Source organism: Ovis canadensis, chromosome 2, assembly GCF_042477335.2.
Source record: "Ovis canadensis isolate MfBH-ARS-UI-01 breed Bighorn chromosome 2, ARS-UI_OviCan_v2, whole genome shotgun sequence".
NCBI lineage: Eukaryota > Metazoa > Chordata > Mammalia > Artiodactyla > Bovidae > Ovis > Ovis canadensis.
In genome coordinates, this window is record NC_091246.1 from 153219165 (window position 1) to 153235902 (window position 16738).

Below are 16738 nucleotides of genomic sequence, written 5' to 3' on the forward strand. Positions count from 1 at the left end.
AAACAGAAGTCTAAAGAGTTTCAATGATGGGAAACCATACTAATGATCTTGGAAGATTTTACTAGTAATGAGTACAATGCCATTTGTATCTAAGTCACTGCTTTCTGGGAAAATGAAGAGGTACATCCTAATATAGCTCTCATCATAGTTTGTTCATGAAGTTCAAATTGTTTCAATACTCTTGAAACATCTACACCACCAAGTTTTCTTAACATCATTACTTGTGTCTGAATTTAAATATTATGTTCAAAATGTTCTACATTGATTTACTGATTAACACTAATGAAAAAAAGACAAGACACTTTGTATCACAATTTAAAATGTGCAAGGAAATTAGTTAGGATAAATATTTATTTCCACATAACATGTCTTAGTTGTGAAAAACACAATATCCTAGTCACATTTACACATTACTTAAACTTTGCAATAAATTACATTCAAGATATTCAATAATTTTGACCAGGAATCTGAAATTAGGAGGAAATATATAACACTATGCTTTTCTTATATTTTATATGATTTCAAAATATTAAGATTAACATAGGGATAGCATTAAAATTCACACAAGAACAAAATGACTATAAAAGTACTCAGAAATACAGAATTTCATTGGATATGAGTGCTTATTCAAATAGGTGATCATGTGAAGATTTTAATTCACTATGATCATCTTAAACAGAATAGTTATTAATATATTAAAACACTAGAAGGCTGCTTTGGGGACTGACTGACATGTACAGCTAGTCTAACTCATAAAACAATGGGAATGTTTACATCTAGTGTCTGTATTAGAAAATACACAAAGGCAATGCATTTGGAATGGAAAGTTTCTGTAGTTTTTCCTTGGCGTTTATAAACACAGACTTTATTAACTACAAACTCTTCTTATATTTTTTAGGCTTATGCTCCATTGAAGAAATGGCTCCTTGAAAAATTGTAAGGGGAATTTTACAGAAGGTATCAAAATGTTGAACCTAGTGGAGGCCCTGTTGTTTATTTCCTTCATAAGCTTAATCACAAAAGGATTTGTGGTTTTTTTTTCACTTTCATGTACATTTATACTCATAATATTAACAAATAGTTTGGAAAAGCTACAAGGCTCTGAATTATTGCTAAGCTAGACATTGAATATTATAAGGTTGATGATCATCGGTAATTCTTAAGAAACAAGAGCACTGTGAGATTTCGTCTTTATTCACATTACTCAAAGATTCTATACTTTCCTTCCTCTTGTATAAACTCAGCAAAGATGAATTATTTCATATAGACTGAAATATCTATAGAAGCTTCTCAAACAGAATCTGAGACTTTCATTTAAAAGATTATTTTTCTACAACATGCATTTAGTTAAGAAGTGGAAAAGAGCTCTGCAGAAAAAAACAATTGGAGACCATCAGTCTAACATTAGAACATGATTCAGAAGCAGCATTAAGCAGTCTATGACCTTTAGCAGTAGAATAAGTGTACAGGAATGGAATTTCACATACAATGACTCACCACGTGGCATTCCATAAGTATGTATATAATAGGCTTAATTGGAAAAGACTTGTCAATGGGAGATAAATTTAACAATATATTTCTGATAAAGATTTATATTGAAAATCTCACAAAACCTACAAAGTTTTTCTAAAGCATTTCATACAAGCTTAGTATTTGATCATGTAATCAAAACTTGAATATTAAGCAAATACTACTTGGTTCTTTGCATTAGTATCTGATTCTTTTAAACAAGTTGTGAATAGGTTTCCATATATATTTTCCAAAATGACTTTAAGTTTTAGTTATGTATAAATTCTTAAGTATTAAATATCATATTAAATCAAGGAAATGCATAAATACAATTATTAAAAATGCTTTCAAACTAACTTTTTGATTTGGGTATTTTGAAATAAGTCACTAACGCTAAGCTATAAAAAATAAAAAGTAAGACTACGTTCCAAAATTCTTCTGAATGAAATTATCAGGTATCTTCAGGTCCCTAAGTAGGAAAATACAAACTAGGTAAATATGACTTATCTCTTTAAGAAAGCTATTGCTCTCGTAAAACTGACAATGAGAATCTAGTGTTTACAAATGTCTAAAATACAGCAAGGAACACAGAGATTCTTGCATTAGCTTTTATATATGCTCACAAGGGTGTCTCACTGTTCAGAAGTTTAAACAGTAATGAAACAAATATTGCACTACTTACAGTATGAAGGTGGATTTGAGATGAAAGACAGAATTTATAATACATGATCAAAGCGGTTTTATGAATAATTGTGGCACTCTTCTCTTATATATGTAAAAAATAAACTGAAGATCAGTCATAGACAAGTTTCCCTGTCAACACCTTTCCCTGAGTCAGCTTTCTTCTCTTTTCGGCTTTCAATGCTACAGGGGAAAAAGGAGAAATGTATTACTTCAATCCAGTGAGGCCCCTGGGAGACCTCATTCAGACACAAAACCCATCAATTTCAATGACCACAAGGGCCCTTAGGCATTGCTTTTTCATGCTGTGAAGCATCAATAGATAACAACGATTAAAATCCTCTGCACTCAGTGAGGTAGAAACCAAGAACTGCAGAAAAAGGAAAATTCAAAACACAGAAACTAAAAAACAAAACCAGACATTTTAAAAGCAGCCCCCAAAGCATGCAAGATTAATACCATGGTCCTCATTTGGCCAAATGAATCATTGATGATTGTTGCAAATGCCAGTCATGCCCCTCCCTGTCTTAAGATAGCACTGTACGATGAATGACATAAACGAGATGTCGCAGTAGGTATTTCTGGGCCCTGCTGCAAGTGCCGCGTCCTTTGTGAACAGATTGGATTCTGATCTTGCGTGAGAACTGCAGTGTTAGGGGAACAGGCATGCCTCCGCTGGTCTGGAGGACCTGGTCACCCCGCACACTGCCTTCCAAACACCCATGCCATCTCCTCACAAACTCCTCCTGTCCATTAGAGGAATCATGTTTCACCTCACTCCTTTTGGAACAAACCCATTCCCAAGTGGCTTCTGTTTTAACTATCCTCCAATTAACTTTATCAATGGGCAACCTGTTAATGTGACTCGCTCATTTTTTAAAAAAATATTTTTCCAATACATACTTTACCTAATCTCAAGTTGACAATTTTTATGCAAAATTCAAATAAGGTGCTGACACACAGGAAGCTCACACCAAGAGCACATGCTCCAGAGGGCAGCTCAGCTCCTTCCCAACCATGTAAAGCACAGGCGAGCCCCACACTGAGGTCTCTCCCCGGCCTCTCCTGCTGCTGACTCGAGGGCAACCCACAGTCGGCCTTTGGGTCCCTCAGCTGCAAGAACCCATACATTTTTAGTGCTAATTTTGGCTCAGTGTAACTATGAAATGGTTGATGGTGGGGAAACCCTTGGTTTTATATAACTCTCCTCCAAGTAAAAAAGTGACAGTTAAAACCCCCGTTCTCCTACGGGGCTTCCTGTGCAGCTTTCTTAGTGGTCAATAACTTAGACACATTTTAAGAATGTGTTTTTTAAATTGTTTTTTCCTCCAATTCAAGCTAGAAACAGCCCTTCTCAGTTGTCACCACCACCCGGCGCCATCAGGTAAGAAGTGCTGGAGCTTCTGCCATCTGTGGCACGCTGCCAGCGCTGAGAGCTGGTGTGAGCGGGTGTCTATGGCACCCGGGTTTGTGCCTGCCACACTTCACAGCACACACTCCTTACAGGTCAGAGCAAAGCAACTTTTTCTCTTTTCTTTTCTCCTTCCATGAGAAAAGATGACAGTGTGCACATGATGTGCTGAGAGGCTTAACTCTGTATTTTTAACTCCTCTATCTGCATGACTCACTTTCTTCTACTTTAAGTTCCTTTCAGATGACAAGTGTCTGCTACCCTACTTTCCAAATTAACTTTTCCCTGGGTACTACTACCTGACTCCCAATCTCTTCTGGAAAACAAAGCCAATGAAAAGGGGCAGCACGGAGCAGTGGAGGAAGCCCTGGTCTCAGAGTCAGATGATGCCATTCAGTTCCGGAAGCGAAGAAGGAGCTATGTGACCTTGGACTAGGTATTTAATTTATCTGGGACTTGGTTTCCTCATCTGTCAATTAGTTTTGGACTAAATGGCCTCTCATTTTCTTGCAGCTTGAATATCAGAATCCTGAGGCTAATCGTCTCAATTCCAGTGAGCTCTATCTTTTGAAAGATAGAAAAGCACATTCTATCTATGGGAGACTGTGGAGATGGAGACACACTGGTCTCTACACTTGCACAATTCCCATGTGCACTATGTTCCATAACCTTTTGATAAATGAGCAAACTCCCACAGCACCATTAGCCACAAAAAAAAAAAAAAAAAGCCATTCAGAATGTCAGTTTAATTCACAGACATGCTTCCTTCTGATGTCCTGCTTTGGTCATACTGGTTGTTTGTGACAAAACAATAACCAATTAAATGATTGGGCTTCCCCCTTCCCTGCCCACCCTGCTCTTTAAAACCAGTAGTTTTGGTATCAGGTCAGATTTCATCAGTGAAGTAAAAATTTTAAAACTTACTCAAAACTTTCATGAAAAATATTATTGACTTGAATCTTCTTAGTGCATGGCTATTACTCAATTCCTTGCTACATCATTTTCAGGATGCCAACCAATTCTAAACTCCCATTGTAACAAATACATTAGATGTATGTATTAAATTTATATCATATCTATTACATGCTACCACAATAAACACATATTGCATATCTATTATATACCAGGTACTCTATAAGGACCAGGGGACACAAGATGGATGAGACAAAACATATGGAAGTCATATTTCAAGAGAAGGCAAAACATGACCCACTACCTTCATGCTGCCAAGCAAGCTATGAAACTGTTATTTGTCAATGACACCATAATAGCTGATATGCACAACATTTACCAAGCAGTCATGAGAGGGCTGAGGCCTAGCAAAACAGCATTAAGAAACACCCAACACAGAGGGAGGTGGGGTGGAGGGACAGAGGAAAGCAGGGAGAGAGTCCCTAGACCCCACCTCTGCCACCAAAACAAAACCTAGTGCTGCCAGGTGCCTGCCCAAGAAATGCTGCTCTTGGGTGTCAGTTTTTCAGAGCAGTTGCCCACCTACTCGGAGTCAATGCGGTTTTTAATGGGACCGGTCTTCACCGGTTCATTTAAAAAAGCTGTGGAGGAGCTTGTCACAGGTTTGCACAGCGCTGTTGAGCTAGGATCAGATTAGACACCCCACAGATGTGGTAGAGCCCACAGTCAGCTCTCGGATCCTTCTTTCAGTTAAACTGGATGAATTTTTTTAGACAAGTAAAGTAAATGAAATAATGGAGAAAATATAACTGCTATATTCTGCCACTCAGAAGAAGGTATCTGGGCTTCTCTGATAGGCAGTAGGGCCTATAGTGGGCACAGGAGAGAAACAGCTAGGGCTGGGGAGCCAGAGACACTGGGAAGCCAGCTTAGGTCTCGAGAGTCAGACCCTGGGAGGCTGGTCTTCAGGGCTTTTCTTGCCAGTGGAAACTCTAGCAGGTATAGCATTCCTACAGTTCCTAGTCATCAGACTGCAGCGCCTTCAACACATACCAAGAGAGAGCAGTGGCTTTGGGAGAGTGTTGCTGTTACTAGTATTGGTGGTTTTAGGATTTCCAGAAGCCACACTCTTTCTGCCAGTTTCCACTGTTACGAAGACATTAATCACTAACCAATAGACATTTTATCACATGGAAAGCTACAGATTTTTATCACATTTAAAGGTAAAGAAAACTGGGCAAACTTTCATTCCACAATAGTTTGAGTCTTATGCTAGTGGGAACATATGTTCAAAGAATAAGAAAAAATAGTGGTTATATGAAAATATAAAGGATGATCTATTTAAAATTGGATCTGCTTTTAAGCATGGTACATTGTTCACTAGAATTAATCTACTGTGAGAAGTAATCTGACATAGATATTTTAAACAATTGAATTTTTCTGGTGAAAAGCATCACATGACATTTACTTTAAGGAGTACCTAAAATATCATGACATAAAACTGCTGCTTGAACCAAAGGAAAATAGGGAAAGCATTTTCATCTATATTGCAGGAAGAAAAGCAATCTCTAAATTTGATTGCCTCAAATTTCCCACATATTCTCATGCCTGGAATTTTATTTTGAGCTCATAAACTTGGGGTTCACATTTTTAAAAATCAGAAAAATGCCATATTTTTAATGAGAAAGGGTCCCCAAGCATATATTTCAATATTTTCGAGAAACTACCCTTCTCATGACTCTGATTTTCTTCCAAGACTTCTGACAAAACAGTTACTGCGAGGATGACTCTATAAGACTGCAGCAGGGATCTTTGGGAAAGGAAGATCAAGCATGGCTTAGAATAAAATATTACTTCCACTTGAGCCAAGCAAAGAAATACATGAAGATTTTAAAGCCCTGTTAAAAGACAGAAAATATCGACCAGAAGTCTTTGAAAGAGCCTTTCAAGTAACTTTTGGAACAAGTGTTGGAGCTATCTGAGGAGGGAAAGAGGAAGATGGGGAGAAGGAGGGAGAGAGAGAGAGATAACTGGAAGTAATCCCTAGCTTTACGGGGTGAAGACCCCTAAGCTCTCTGCACATCCACTGCTGTTTGACATAGATATGACACTGAAGCAGCATGCCATTTTGGGGTGACAAAAAACCAGCAACAGGAGACAGTCTCTAAGTTTAATGTTGCTTCTTCTTCTAACCCATGCTTCCAAATAATTCTCATGAAGATAAAGCTTGCAGTTTTGGAGGCATGTTAAATGGAAGCTCTCAGCTTTACAATTTCTTAATTCAAGGGATAAATTTTCTTTTTCCAATATAGAAATCTGATGTATTACAAAATACAGCTCTATTAGATTTATTGATTTCTATACAATGCATTTGTATAAGTCATGTGGGGGAAAAAAGTACTCAAGTTGCAAACTCTCTTAAGGAGCTGAGCAGTTATAGGAACACTGTAAACAGTCTGATACTGGACCTAAGCCCAAGACTCTCCATGCCTTTTGCCTCCCCAAAACTCACACAAAGAACATAGGCTGACCAGGTTTCTAGAAGACACCACTTAACAAAAGGAAATGCAACCAAGGAACAGGTTTGAGGGAAAGGGTCTTACCTTTGGGAAATCAGCTTCTAGAGTGATTAGGAAGGGGAGCTTATGACAAAAATGTAATATAAAAAATTAAGTAGAAAAAGTTAATTTAAGGTCATAAAAATAAAGGAAATTAATAATTAAACACTGTTCCAAATCCCTCAGTCTCTCTTAATAAGAAATATTAGCATAACACAGAGATTTTTCTTCAGATCAACATCTAAGAAGACAAGATGGTTTGAACTCTTACTTATAAATTCTGGAAAATGCATTTTGGAAATCCTGTGATGACTCTTGGTATTTAAGAACACATTCTTCCCACCTCATGCATTTAAAACTGTCATCCACAGCTATAGGAGTTGTATGTAATGTTTGCATACAGAGAAGAAAAATGCATAAAACTTTCTGGAGCTGAAAGTTTTGGGGTAAAAAGGTTAGGGAAGATTTTTCAGGGCTGGAATAAGGGACTGGAAATAAACTAAATACAAAATTACCATTGCAGGTGCCATATGGGTTTTAAAAAGAACAATAGGAGAATGCAAAATATGGTCAGACATCTAAGGGGGTCCTAAGAAGTGGATGATGAAGGAATACACTAAAATCCTACTGTCAAAGAGTAGGCCAAAATGAATATCCAAAAATGTCCTGCATTGAAACTCATTTATAGCCCCACTTCTCCGCACTGTCATAGTTTTGGAGTGAGCTTTTAATTTGAAAGGGAGATATTGAAAACATAGCAACAAATGGGATCTTTGTGATTTCTAACCACTTTTTAATTTTCTGAAATATTTTAGAACTAAGTTAAATGGAAACCAATACTATTCTTTTGCTCATGGAGTCATGTCATTAAATGACTGGGTTCAGTACAAATTCACATTATTTTAGAATTCAAACCTTTTAGAAGGAAAGCTTGACTCCTTATCTTTTGAGTTATCGGCAGTAATCAGAAGGTTCCTCCACAAGGCAGTCTTTGACATTTCATCAGAAATATTGATCACAGATGGATCATCTCTAGATAGGAGTTTACCCAAAATGAGATAATAAACATTAAATAAGAAACTGCAGTTATCTATCCATAGATACTAAATATAGGACAGTATTATGCCTCTGTGCAGAATTTTTGATAATTAAAAGTTAAGTATTATTAATAATTGTTCTCTCCAAACAATTTCACAACTATGAAAAATTAAAATCTAAATGAAAGATTCAAGTTATACAGAAACTGGTTTGGGGTACAGGTTTCCTAGTTCTTTCCCAACGGCGGAGTTTAGGTTCTGCGTGGCCGCTGCTGGGCCTCTTGTCCCTGTATCCATAGCCCAGTATAGCACTTCGCCCCTCTGCTCAGTCTCCACACTGGCTCCCAGCCACTCAAAGTAAAAGCCCAGTGGACGGGCTGAGGCTCTGCCCCTTGCTTGCTCCCCCCACAGCTTCACCTTCTGCTATTACTCCCCTGCTCTTTCCTCTCCAGCTACAGTGCAATGGCCTCCTGACTGTCCTGGGACCCCACAGGCTTGGTGCTCCCTCATGGTCTTGTACTTCTCTTCCTCTGCCTATAATGTTCCTTTACATGGTATGGGTTTGGCTGAAAGTGTGTTAGGGTTTTTCCATAACTTAAGGAAAAACCCAAGCAAACATTTTTGCCAACCAAATATAAAATAACCTTTTCCATTCTTAGTTCAAATGTCACCTGCTCCCATAGGCCTTTGTTGACTGCTTTATTTAAAATTTCTGTTTCCATCTCCCCGTAGCAACTTCATCCCTCTTTCTGCTTTGTGTTTTTGTTTCATTTTTCACCATTTGAAATATATACTATATTACTTGTTCATTTATGTATTTTCTGTCTCCCCCACCTCTATTCTACTTGAATGCAAGCTTCATGAGAACAAGGATTCTTGAACATTGGTCCTCTGCTGTTTCGCCATGACCTAGACAAAGTCTGACGTTTGGTATCCACTCAACAAATATTTTATTCAGTGGCTGGGGGAGCCTGTAATATTAGGACCTGTAATTATGCTGGATGCATTTTTTTTTTTTTTACATTTTAAAACTGCACCAATTATAAGTCCATTTAGAACTCTCTAAAACATTCCCAGGGCCAGAAAGGCAACCAAATATCAACAGAGATAAAACACAGGCCAAGCCAAATAAAGTGTCATTGTGTGAGAAATCAGTACTCTTTTCTACCACAGGTAAAAATGATACTCTGCTATGGAAAAAGTCATGTTCTACAGAAATCCTAAACTGACCTCTCATACCTCTATTGTGGACATTCACAAGAGGGCAACAAATTAAATTTTTAAGAGGAACACTGAGAGTCTGGAGCAAAACAGTTCTCACAGACTCCTTCCTTCCTAATCTGGACATCCTAATCTGTCTTCCTTAATATGTCTCATTAATTCAGCCCTTGGTAACAAAGAATGAGATCAACTAGCTTCCAAAAGAGTCATGGAGAATACAAGTTTTTCATAATATTATGTGAGAAAGAGTCTTGTGAGCAAAAGAGTTTTAAAAATGCTGGCTACAACAAAATTAAACTTTTTTAAAAAAAATGCCAGTACAAGTTAGATTCTTTAACATGCCAATGTGCATTGTGAAACTCTAAACTGGAATGTGGTATAGAACATTTTTCAGACTTATTAAACCACAAAATCCTTTTAAGAGGGGTACCACAGGAAACTAGGCAGATTTCTATAGAATACAGTTGAGAATATGCTGATTCAACTAAACAATCAACAGGATTTTAAAACAAATATTATTTTAAAAAAAGAAAGAGAGAGAAAGGAAAAACGTCTTCTGTACTTGTGCTCACTCTTAAGTGGTAGATGATAATTGTATTTTTTATATCTAGGAAATATGATCTTACAGTCAGACCCTGAAGATCCACTCCTATTTTTTTAAAGCTATGAAAGATTCCCTCCTTAGTCAAAAGCCTTCTATGCTTTTTTTCTTGGCATGGCCCTAAATTATCCTTAAGCACTTTGGGATCATATATATATAATTTTTTGCCAAATACTTTCAAACATTTTTTATTATAACTTAGAGAAGTTTGCTTTTTTTGCTATGTCTCTGCACATGAAGAAGATTAGCATATTTTGGAGAGTTACATAAATATTTCCTAAAATTACTAGTATAACTGAATCCTTCAATTCAGGAAATAGATTATCTCTGGAAGTGTTTTTCAGTAGGGGTAAATCCTATGTTTTTCCCAGAGTTCAAACATTTACATGTGATGGCTTTAGTGAATACCTAACTCATTTATTCCAGAACTGAATACTGATCTGTCTTCAGGTGCTATTTTAAGAGAATACGCAAGAACTTTCATGCTCATTATAAAATACGAGACCTAAGAGAACAGTTTCCCACCTCACTTCATTCTAAGCTACTTAGCCAGAGTCACACGGCTTCTAGTGGCAGAACTGGGGCAGGATAATCGAACACCCAGTTTTAGTTCTTTCCACTCTAACACAATTTCAACAAACCTCAGTAGGAATCCACACACATGAAATTCTCAAGTAGCGTATATAACAACACATTACATTACTCCAGTTGGTGTGTTTTCACATTTATATCTTACCTATAGTGCCCTTCCAGTGGGAGCTGTACTGTGCCCTCATCTTCCATAGCCAGCATACTTTGTTCTTCCTGGAAAGACAAATGTAAAGCATACAATGTGAATCTGATGAGCCTCCATTTTACATTAAAGAAGACACAGAAATCAATATTTCACTATCTCATTAACCTCAGAACCTTCCACTTTGTTTGCATTTATTAATGCTAGCACAGGTCCTTTCAATAAAGTATCAGCTACCAAGAACAGAAGTAATTAATGAGAGTCTCATACCACAAAGCAATTTAAATGCTAACAACAATCTCCTTCATGTCATTCAATATAAAATATGGTTAATTTCCAAGCAGATTAAAACAAAAATCTAAATTTTACAAGGACAAATGTATTGGTAATCATTTTCATTATTGTAAAGTTGAAATTACATTCCCAGAATGCTCCATTAGAAAGCAACAAGAGACGTATTTAATAGAGCAGTGGTTCTCAAACTTTCGTTCACACCAGAATCACCTGGAAGGTTTATTAAACATATAGATTACTGGGCTGTACCTCCAGAGTCTGATTCAGTAGATTTGGAGCAGGGCCTAAGTACATGTCTTGGGTGATGCTGATTATGCTGGTCAGAAGACCACACTGGTCTGAGGACCATTGCTCTAGAGACTTGGTAACAGACAGTAGAAGATATGGAGAAGCAGAAGCCCCTGTATGGACCAGAATACAGGAGTGCTTTCCACTTAAGACTCATTATACGCTTTTGTTTTAGGCCTCAGATTTCTTCTTCAGTGCAATAGTCCACCCTTCTCCTAAGGGTAGAAATGCTTCATATATTCATTTCTTCATATATAAAGTCCATATAGTCAAAGTTATAGTTTTTCTAGTAGTCATGTATGGATGTGAGAGTTGGACCATAAAGAAGGCTGAGTGCCAAACAATTGATGCTTTCAAACTGTGGTGTTGGAAAAAACTCTTGAGAGTCCCTTGGACAGCAAGGAGACCAAATCAGTTAATCCTAAAGGAAATCAACCCTGAATATTCATTGGAAGGACTGATGCTGAAGCTGAAGCTCTGATACCTTGGCTACCTGACGAGAAGAGCTGACTCATTAGAAAAGACCCTGATGCTGGGAAAGATTGAACGTAAAAGGAGAAGAAGGCAGCAGAGGATGAGATGGTTGGATGGCATCACAGACTCAGTGAACATGAGTTTGGGCAAACTCCAAAAGATAGTGAGGGACACGGAAGCCTGATGTGCTGAAGTTCATGGGGTCACAAAGAGTCAAACATAACTTAGCAATTGAACAACAAATGTTTTAAAAGTATATCTTTGGGATGAAGATAAACTTCTGTAGCACTGAAACACCCTAGTTTAATTTGCAATAATGTTATCATTAGCCTTTTTCCATGTACCAAAAATTAAATGTAGTAGCTACAGATTATAGCTCCTATTTCATGCATTTATTTTCAAATGGGTCAATTAGGAATGTTCAAGTTTAGAGAACTATTTCGGGCCATTTAAAACTGTTAGAATTATTGGCCCTAACTCCAGAAATGAAATTTTAAGTTGTGGAGAGATGAAGAGCTAGGTCACTTTCCTGACCAAATTGGGAACTGAAGAGAGAGAAAAAGGAAGGCCCTGGAGGGTCACTGCTTTCCCTCTTTCAGTAGCTTAGCAGAAGCTTGGCCGGTCTAAATCAGCTTTGGTTGATGTCATTTTTTCTGGCATACAAGTCTATTCCTAGGGTCCTCAACTTGCATGCTGCCTAGTCTGAAGAACCACAACCATATTTCTTGTTACTTAAAAGAAATGGTGTTTTCTACCTCCTCTTCAGCTAGCCTATGAATTTATGAGGCAATGTGGGGGCAGGTCTTGTTTTCACTCTTGAAATGCTCTCTGTACAGATCTAACCTGTGACCAGGCAGGCTCCCCTCTGCTGAGCCCTCAGCCTCTGCTGAGGCCTTAGGCCTTAGAATACCTCTTCACAACCTATGCTATGTAATAAAGGAGAGGTCAGAGGATTGTATGGGATCTGTTATTTCTCTGCTTAGAAGCTGCCCTCCCAACCAACCCAGTGTTATATCTGTACTCTGTGATACTATTGACATGTAGCTGTTATCCTTTTGCATTATGGGAATTTATTCTATTCTCTTTCTCTGTTACATTTCAAGGAAAATTTTTCTTTGAAGACCTCTAAGATATATATTATTTCTTATGTATTATGCCTGTTCCCCATGTTATGTGGAGATACCATCAGAACTAATTCAAAGTGAGCAGACAGTATCATTGGTTTGAAATTATATATTTAAGCACTTGTGCAGAGCTAATCCGTAGTCTAAAATGATGCATGCCTTGCAAATGGATTAGTTTCTATATATGGAAATGATACATGGACCATATTAATTTATATGCACACCATTGAGGCCATGGGTAGAACACATTTATCCTTTAAGGAAGAAAAGGTTACTTTTTCTATAGAAAAGGTTATCTTAATGCACATGTGAAAGTGAAAGTCGCTCAGTCGTGTCCGACTCTTTGTGACCCCATGGACTATACAGTCCACGGAATTCTCCAGGCCAGAATACTGGAGTGGGTAGCCTTTCCCTTCTCCAGGGGATCTTCCCAACCCAGGGATCAAACCCAAGTTTCCCGCATTGCGGGCAGATTCTTTACCAGCTGAGCCATAACAGAAGCCCAAGAACACTGGAGTGGGTAGCCTATCCCTTCTCCAGAGGATCTTCCTGACCCAGGAATTGAACTGGGGTCTCCTGCATTGTAGGCGGGTTCTTTACCAACTGAGCTATCAGGGAAGCCCCAATAATGCACATGGAGGGACATAAAGAGAAAACAATCACCAATCCCCAATGTTATTTAAGTAAAACCAAATACAAGCAATATGTAATTCTTTTCTTGGTTGTCTATTGAAAGGTAAGATTGGTATGTAGTATCTTTTCTGACCAACTCATAATAAAATGTAAATAAGCCAGGTAGAAAGGTATAATAAAGAGTAAAAATTGGGGAAAAAATAAAGGAACTGAAGAGAACAACGGTGCCATCAATGCCTGGATTACCTGGCAGCAGAAAACTAAGGCTCAAGATTCAATCTAAAAGAAAAAATTGGATCAAAGCTTTGGGAACAATTTTGTTTTTTTCCTCAGATGATTTTCCACTTTTCTCTCAAATTACTTTCAATAATTATTTTGCACTCTGTGGCTTGTTAGCATGTGTGGGCTTTATACTAGTCATAATTCTATCCAAACAAAAACTCATCACCTCTAAAGATAGCATTTCCAAGCCATGCTTATCTGAAGAGAAGGGTGGTGGAGCAGCCGCTGCCTTCAGTGCCAGAAGGAAGCTGGGTGGGCCCCAGAGCTTGGGGATAGAGGGCCGGCTGCATCCCAGGCAGCTCTGTGAGGAAGCCAAAAATCGAGACTTTCTGGGGAGGAGCAGTCAAATCAGGCACTAGCCGTCACGACAATCACAACCTCTTTTATCTCCATCATACAAGGAAAGAGAGAGAAAGCAAAAAGCTTACTGGGTATCCTTAACTTTGTTAGTCTGAAATATCCTAAAATGAGTTCCATTCAGCATTTCATTTACACAGTGTCCATCAAAAATCTGCTGAGTTCTACAAGGATGATGATCAAAGTTTACCAAAGAGCACTTGAGGAGGTTTTGCCAATTTGACTACGGGAATGTTCATAGTCTGATTTGAACACCAACTTTTTATTCAGATAGCCAAAGCATTGTTCTGATACTAAACAAGTGAAGGACAGTTGATTCTATACCCAGTAAAAAGCAGAAATATAGAGGCGTAAAAATGAATCTCTTCAACGGCACTCAAACATTTACTGGGTATGTATCATGTGCTAAGCACAGAGTGAATAAAAAGAATAATCCAGGAGCTATTCATGAATCCAATAAGCAAATACATTTCTCATGACAAGTTGTATGCTAGGTACTGGGCATACAATGAAAAGAGAGTCATAAACCTTACTCTTAGAGGACAAGAAGGATCACTGTAAGAAGAACAGAACAAGAGGCAGTGGTATCTGGGCCAGTCTCATTTGATCAGTTTGGTAATAGAAAGGGAGAAATCTTAAGTAGGAAGAAACAAGGTAATAAACGGTAGGAATAAATAAGACATGTTTTCACAATAACGAACAGCTAGCCTGGCTGGGGCGAAAGGCCTGTACTAAGTAGAAAAGGAAAACAAAATCAGAGGTAAATTGTGGTGTGTTTTGATGAAGGGTTTACATATAAAGTTAGATCATGAATCTGAATTATGGTTTGTGATAGTGTAAAACATACAATTCATATATTATGATATCTAATAAATGCTCTACCTTTAGTGAAACAGATAGCATGCTACTGTATCCATTTTTCATGTAAAATCTGTACCTCTGGAGGAGTCCTAAAACAGCTCAAAGTACAAACAGCAGCAGCACAGAGCCAATGTTCACAAAGGTGTCCAGAGTATTAGAGAAAACATTCAGCAATTTTAGAATTCTTAGATATTAAAAAATGGAAGGGAATTCAGAAATCAAGTTCAACCCCTTCGATTTCATGCAAGAGAACATGAAATGCAACAGAATGCATGAAGTGCCTGAGCATCTCCTTCCTCAATTACTAATAGGATAGATAATGCTACAGACATCACATGCAAACATACAAACATACATGCACACCCCTATAATTATTTGTAAGCCATAAAATATTATAAGAGATATTCCTTAAGACTTCCGATATGCAGAAGAGCCAATACATACAACTACTCACTTGAACGATGAAAACTGAAAAGAAAAAAATGGGAGGGGGGAGGAGTAGTCCATATAGAATTCATATAAACAGATGGATGCAACATACGTTTTTCATCAGCATATTTGATTCAGTTTCTCTAATTGACTTATCAAAATTATTATAAAATTAAAAAATTCTGACAGAGTAACTCTGGATTTAGAGGAATATATTCTGGTGATACAGAGCTTGGGGGTTTAGGAAAGGTCATACCTCAAATTTCAGAACTCATGAGAATCACCTGGAGGTCTTGTTAACACAGATTTCTGGGCCCATATCCAGAGTTTTGATTCAGTAGCTCTGGAGTAGGGTCCAAGAATTCAGATTTATGACAAGTTGACAGGTGTTGGCTGATACCACAGAGATCCTAGGACCACACTTTGAAAACCACTGCTTGAGGAAGAATAATATGCTTGCCTTGCTCTGAGATTCAACTAGAAGTAAGATTTGCCTGTACAATAATTAGGCCATGCTTCCTAAATCCACAACTGATGCTGATATTTCTTAGCATAAGATATGCTCTCTAATATGTATAATCTTGGCCTTGCTCACGAGCCTGTTTCAGACAGATCGTAAGTCCCACTTGCACCCCTCCTTTTCTTCACCATAGCATATATGTTGGAGTGAACCTCCCACAAACCAAGAGATGTCAATATCATGATCACTGAGCAGAGCTGAATTTCTAGGATTTATCTAACATTAACCTCCTCCTCCTCCCTCACCAAGGAGCAAACATTCTGGGGGGCTTTCTGCTTTATCAGCAGCCCTTTTGTCAAATGTGTACAATGTCCTAGAGAATACTGAAGTAGGAAGTAAAGTGTGTTGGTACTCTGAGCACATTTGGACATCCAGAATTTGATTCTGCAGTCTTCCCTTTACACAGAGCAATGTGCAAAATGTCAGGGTTCCAATATTCATTTCTATCCTGATTATAATCCTTTCTTTCTAAAAACTGAACCATATGCATATGCATATGCATGAAGTACATGAAAATTTGGAACAGAAGCTCTGCGACCTTGGACTGGCCTGTGTAGCTATTTATTCTGCTTAACTCATTATTGAATTTTAAGGTCAAACTAATGTTTTCTCAATGCCATAAGACCAGAAGTGGGCTACTGATAGTAAAGCCCCGAAAGATAAAGGTACAAGCTTGTAACTATCATCAAAAGGACAAGAGGTGAGTCTACTTAAAATTCAAATCTCAGTGAACTGAGACATTTCTGCTCTTTACCATCTTTCCGGATCACAATCAGAGTTACTCAATTAATCTAAGTAATTGCAGAAACGCAA

The 16738-nt window shown here is 37.8% G+C and overlaps 1 protein-coding gene across 2 annotated transcripts in view; it reads right to left on the reverse strand.

The window, feature by feature from the left end:
• Window positions 1-310: 310 nt before the first annotated feature.
• SLC4A10 (solute carrier family 4 member 10) overlaps window positions 311-16738 on the reverse strand; it is a 343935-nt gene continuing 327507 nt past the window's right edge. For both annotated transcript variants that reach the window (XM_069574340.1, XM_069574339.1), the window contains exons 23-25: window positions 10667-10734; window positions 7987-8103; window positions 311-2373 (exon numbers count right to left, since the gene is read on the reverse strand). In XM_069574340.1, the coding sequence (XP_069430441.1) occupies window positions 2307-2373; window positions 7987-8103; window positions 10667-10734 (252 nt within the window). In that variant the 3' untranslated portion in view covers window positions 311-2306. The remainder of the gene's footprint in view (window positions 2374-7986; window positions 8104-10666; window positions 10735-16738) is intronic.